This window comes from Netta rufina (genome assembly GCF_964035555.1).
Source record: "Netta rufina genome assembly, chromosome: 3".
NCBI lineage: Eukaryota > Metazoa > Chordata > Aves > Anseriformes > Anatidae > Netta > Netta rufina.
This window is the reverse complement of record NC_140125.1, coordinates 39,961,609-39,966,803: the sequence shown is the minus strand read 5'-3', so window position 1 is coordinate 39,966,803 and position 5,195 is coordinate 39,961,609. Positions and strand designations below refer to the sequence as shown.

At 54.6% G+C, this 5,195-nt stretch overlaps 1 protein-coding gene across 1 annotated transcript; it reads left to right on the top strand.

Annotated features, from left to right (window-relative positions):
- Window positions 1-94: 94 nt before the first annotated feature.
- On the top strand, window positions 95-3,843 carry SIX3 (SIX homeobox 3; the record flags this gene model as incomplete). Its single annotated transcript, XM_084284743.1, has 3 exons — window positions 95-858; window positions 3,114-3,273; window positions 3,742-3,843. 3 exons carry the CDS (start codon window positions 95-97, stop codon window positions 3,841-3,843), a joined length of 1,026 nt encoding a protein of 341 aa, XP_084140869.1.
- Between the last annotated feature and the right edge of the window lie 1,352 nt (window positions 3,844-5,195).

The following is a 5,195-nucleotide window of genomic DNA, read 5'->3' as shown; positions in this document are numbered from 1 at the left end:
TGGATGCGTGCGCGGTGCGTGTGCCCTTTCCTCCCTTCTTCCTCCCTTTCTTTCTTTTCTCCTTGATTTATCTCCCCCTCTCCCCGGTCATCCCATGGTGTTCAGGTCCCCGCTAGAGCTTTATCCCACCCATTTCTTCTTGCCAAACTTCGCCGCCGACCCGCACCACCGCTCCCTCCTTCTCGCCAGCGGCGGCGGCGGCGGCAGCGGCAGCGGCTCGGGCTGCAGCCCCGGGGCCGGCGGCGGCGGCGGCGGCAGCTCCCGGGCACCCCACGAAGAGTTGTCAATGTTTCAGCTGCCCACCCTCAACTTCTCCCCGGAGCAAGTGGCCAGCGTCTGCGAGACGCTGGAGGAGACCGGAGACATAGAGAGGCTGGGGAGGTTCCTCTGGTCGCTGCCGGTGGCGCCGGGGGCATGCGAGGCCATCAACAAGCACGAGTCCATCCTCCGCGCCCGGGCGGTGGTGGCCTTCCACACGGGCAACTTCCGCGACCTCTACCACATCCTGGAGAACCACAAATTCACCAAGGAGTCCCACGGCAAGTTGCAGGCCATGTGGCTCGAAGCTCACTACCAGGAGGCCGAGAAGCTAAGGGGTCGCCCGCTGGGTCCGGTTGATAAATACAGGGTGAGGAAGAAGTTTCCGCTGCCCAGGACCATTTGGGATGGCGAGCAGAAGACGCACTGCTTCAAGGAGAGGACTCGCAGCCTCCTGAGGGAGTGGTACCTGCAGGACCCTTACCCCAACCCCAGCAAGAAAAGGGAACTGGCTCAGGCCACGGGGCTCACCCCCACGCAAGTAGGCAACTGGTTCAAAAACCGAAGGCAAAGAGACAGAGCGGCGGCGGCTAAAAACAGGTCAGTGGGGCCGCGGGCCCGGCGCCGGGCCGGGGGCCGGGCGGGGGGCCGCGGGCAGCGCGCCTTCGCCTCCCCTTCCCTGCCCTCCTCTTCCTCACTGCCGCTGGTAGAACCTGGCCCCCGCGCCCGGCCGGCCCGGGCTGCCCCGGCCGCCGCAGGGATGCGCGGCTCCAAAGTTGCCGCCGCGCCCCGCTCCCTGCTCGGGCTCCTCACGGGCTCCCGGGGCGCAGGCAGGGCCGCCTCCCCCCCCGGGCGTGGGCAGGTCCCCCCGGGCGTGAGCAGGTCCCCCCGGGCGCGGGCGAAGCGGCAGGAGCGGCTCCGGCGGGGGCAGCGCCCGGCCCTGGCTACCTCCGTGCGCGCAGCCGGAGCCGCCGCGGCTTTGCTCGAGTTTTCGGCTTCTCGGCCGCCGGCACGGGTCTGGCGAGGCCCCCCCACCCGCTGCAGGGCCGAGCCGAGCCGTGCGATAGCGAGCGGGCTGCCGCAGAGCGGGCGGCTCCTCTCCAATTGTTCCTATTCCTCTGCGCGCTCCGCGGGACCTGCGCGCACACGCGCGCCCCACACCAGCTCGTCGCAGGGAGGAAAGGGGAGAAAAACCCTTCGGAGATCGGGAAGCCTCTCTTTTCCCATCCCCGTCCCCCAGCTGGCTCCCCTTGGCGACCTAGCTCTCTGGCCGTGTGTTTCCCGTGCGGTTACACTGGCATTTGTTTGCGCGTCCCTCGGTGTCTTTATTATTATTATCACCATTGCTGCTTTGCCGTGGTAAAAGCCAGGCTCCCTGCTTTTCATTTCTTGTCTTCCCCTGTAAAAGTTGTTTTGCAAATGGAACTGGACCCTTAATCCGGCTTGCTACGCTGTTTTTATTTTAATTTAAGTTTGCTTACCACTGGAAGTGTGTAAACAAAACTTCTTGTTCTTTTAAATGCTGTCTCTTAAATTCCTCCTAATTATAGCGCTGGTGCTATTGATTCAAGATTCTGTAGGAGAAATGCAACCTAAAAGTGCTTGGCCATTTAATTTCCATTAAATGGAAAACAGATCAGCTTAGGACTGTAAATAAACAGAAGTTGCCTACGGATGCTTTTGTTGACTCAACGCTGTTGACAGCAGATGAATGCACCAGGAGTTGTAAATGGGAGAAAAATCAAAGACGCTGAAATTAGACAACTTAAGATAATGAGAAATGTAGAATAAACAGGCTATGCGTTTCTGTGCTTTGCAGACAGTTAAATAGAAAATGCCCTGGCGAGAATCAGTGGAGTGAAGAGTGTATTTTGATTCACACTGGCAGTGCTAGGCGTTATAGGTTGTGGCCGGCTGCTCAGTCCAGGACTTTTAGCGTCTTCCCCTTATCCCCGAATCCGGCTTTCTTTGGGCTTCGAGCAGAATTAACAGGCACAAAGCAGTGTTCACAGCACGATAACGAACCTGGAAATTATTTATCGCCTCTTAAAAAATACATAAACGTTCAACAGCGGTGCCCCTGAAGTGGCTGAGAGGCTGAAAGGACCAGCGCTTTAAGGCTCCTTTCGGCTTTCAAATGGCAAAGGGACTTAAATTTCGAGCGGAGACAAGCGCTGCGCTCCACAATCGCCCCTTTTCTTTGCAGTCGTGGCGTCGCCTCTCCGGGACGGGACCTTCCCGAGGCCCCCCCTGCCTGCAGGGAACCGCTGGCCCGGCCCGATGGTCGCCGAGCACCCAGAGCTGGGCCCGGGGAGGCCCCCCCAGCCCTTTGCACCTTTGGGGGCAGCGGCTCCCGCTCTCAGCCCCTGTCTCTGCCAGGCCTCCGGGGCTCGGGGCCGGCGGCAGGAGCCGGGTTGATGCCCCGGGGGCAGCGGCTCGACTTCTGCGGACCGCGGGGCGGTGAAATCGCCTCTCTCTGCCCCACGCCGGCCCCTTGAAACCCCCAGCCTCGCTGATCGCACGGAGCTGGGCGCCAGCGCATCTCTCACACGCGGACCGGGGATAAGGGGCCGGGGACCAGAGACCGTGGACCGGGGGCTGGGGACCGGTGCTTGGCTCCCACCCGGGTTCCGTGGCCGCCGAGGGCTCCGCGGGCGAGGCAGCATGAGGCAGCAGCGAGGCAGGCCGTGCCGAGCCGTGCCGAGCCGTGCCGTGCCTGGCCGAGCCGTGCCGTGCCGAGCCGTGCCACGGCTGTCCCGGCGGGTCGGGATCGCGGCGGGTCGGGTGCCGTCCCCTCGGCGCGGCCGGCGTCTGAGAGGGGCTGTGCTGTTGTTTTGTCTCCCGGCGCGATGCAGGCTCCAGCATCAGGCGATAGGACAGAGCGGCATGCGGTCGCTGGCAGAGCCCGGCTGCCCGACACACAGCTCGGCCGAGTCTCCGTCCACGGCGGCCAGCCCGACCACCAGCGTCTCCAGTTTGACAGAAAGAGCCGAGACGGGCACCTCCATCCTCTCGGTAACCTCCAGCGACTCGGAATGTGATGTATGATATCGGAAAACAAACAAACACATCAGAAAAAAAAAAAAAAAAAAACAACAACCAACAAAAAAAAATCCAAATCCAAACAACCAAGCACCCTCTCCCCGACCCGAGCAGAACAAAACGAGGCAACCTAGAATCAGGACACACACACGCATGCACGCACACACACAGCGAGGAGGGAAGAAAAGGCCAAACCCGACCCAAACATAATAGCAAACAAACAGACAGGGATCAGAGAATCCACCACCACCACCGTCAGCCAACACCACCACCAAGAGATGGAGCTAAAACTTCAACAGTCACAAACGCTGGTGCTGCAGCAGGGGGGTGGGGGGGCGGCGGGAAATAATAATTATTATATATATAAAAAGAAAAAAAAAAAAAGAAAAGAAAAAAAGAAAAAAAAAAACAAAGCAAAAGTGACAATTGTATTCTTTTTAGGACAAGCACGATTTCTCCTTTGCGCTTTTCCATGGACGCATTTCACCCACTTGCATGATGATGATGATTAAATTTGTATCTGGGAAAAAATATTCTCTATAGTAAAGGAAAACAAACAGAAAACAGACAAACAAATGCAAACTCCGATCGAATTTGTACAAAAAGCAAAAATAAAAAAAAATTAAAAAGGAACTCCTTGAAGAGGGAAATATCAAATGTTTATCGCCTTTTTGTTGGTCCTCTTTCTCTTTCTCTCTCCCTCTCCCTTTCTCTCTGTTCTTTTTTTTTTTTTTTTTTTTTTTTAAGTCCAACTGATGGTCCAGCCAAGATGCGATTTTCTGTTTTTTTGTTCAGCAGACAATCATTTTATTCGTAAGCACCTTTTTTTCTACACTTCTGTCACTGCCTGTGTGGGTACTGGTTATAAATGTGGAAAAAGAATAGTTATGACTGTAACAGATTTTTATTTTTATTTCAAAATTTTATATGAATTATGTATATCTTAATGATGCGGTCATTTTCCCAGTTTGTAATATATGTGTAGAAATGCTTGTATATGATATTTGCTCTACACTTTCTTTCTCTCCCCCTCTCTCTGTCTATCTCCCTCCCACCCTTTCTCTCTCTCTCCTTTTTATTTTCCTTGACTCGGTGTTCCTTGCACAAACTTAGCTGTCAAGATCTGACGTGCTAGGTTTTCAAAAGGGACCTCAGCGATAGAAAAAAAAGAAAAAAAAAAAGAAAAAAAAAAAAGCTTAGGGTGCAACTGTAGTTATCTTATGCAAAAGCTATTTTGAGTATTTCATAGCAGCTTTGGGGGGTCTCTTCTTAAACTCCACGTAGGACGCTTAAACTATTGTTTCCTTAACTGCGTGTTTATCTATATGTACAAACTTTCTAAATCAAATACAGTATTCCATTTTCTTATCTACCCAGCGCTGTTGGTGTTTCTGTCCGCCACGGAAAAGCCCGCCCTGCCCGGCTCGCCGGGACCCCCGAGCGGATTTTGGGGGGACGCAGGGGCTGGAATTGCGCCGTGTCCCTCGGGTCCCCTCCGCCACCGCGGGCTCCGGCGTTTTTCCCCGCGGGACTTTTTCATTTTTCTTTTGCTGTGGACTCCCAGCTTGAAAGGATTCCTCCGGCTCGCCCGGCTGCGGGGCCGGGTGTCTCCAGAGAGCGGTTAAGACATTTCGGGATTTGTTTTGTAGCTTTAAATGAAAACAAAAACATAAACTCCTCGCCCTAAGCGGGCTGCAGCTCCTCCCCTCGAACCCGGAGTATATTGTAATGTGCTGAAAGAAGCCTTTATTTGCATGACTAACAGTATTTCAGCATCTTTTTCTCTTTTTTCCTTCTTTTTTCCTTTTTTTTTTTTTTTTCATTAAAGTTTTGCTTTGCCCTGGGCAGATTATTCAGCCATGAATTAAGGAGAGGTAAATTCTAAACTTGTTTTT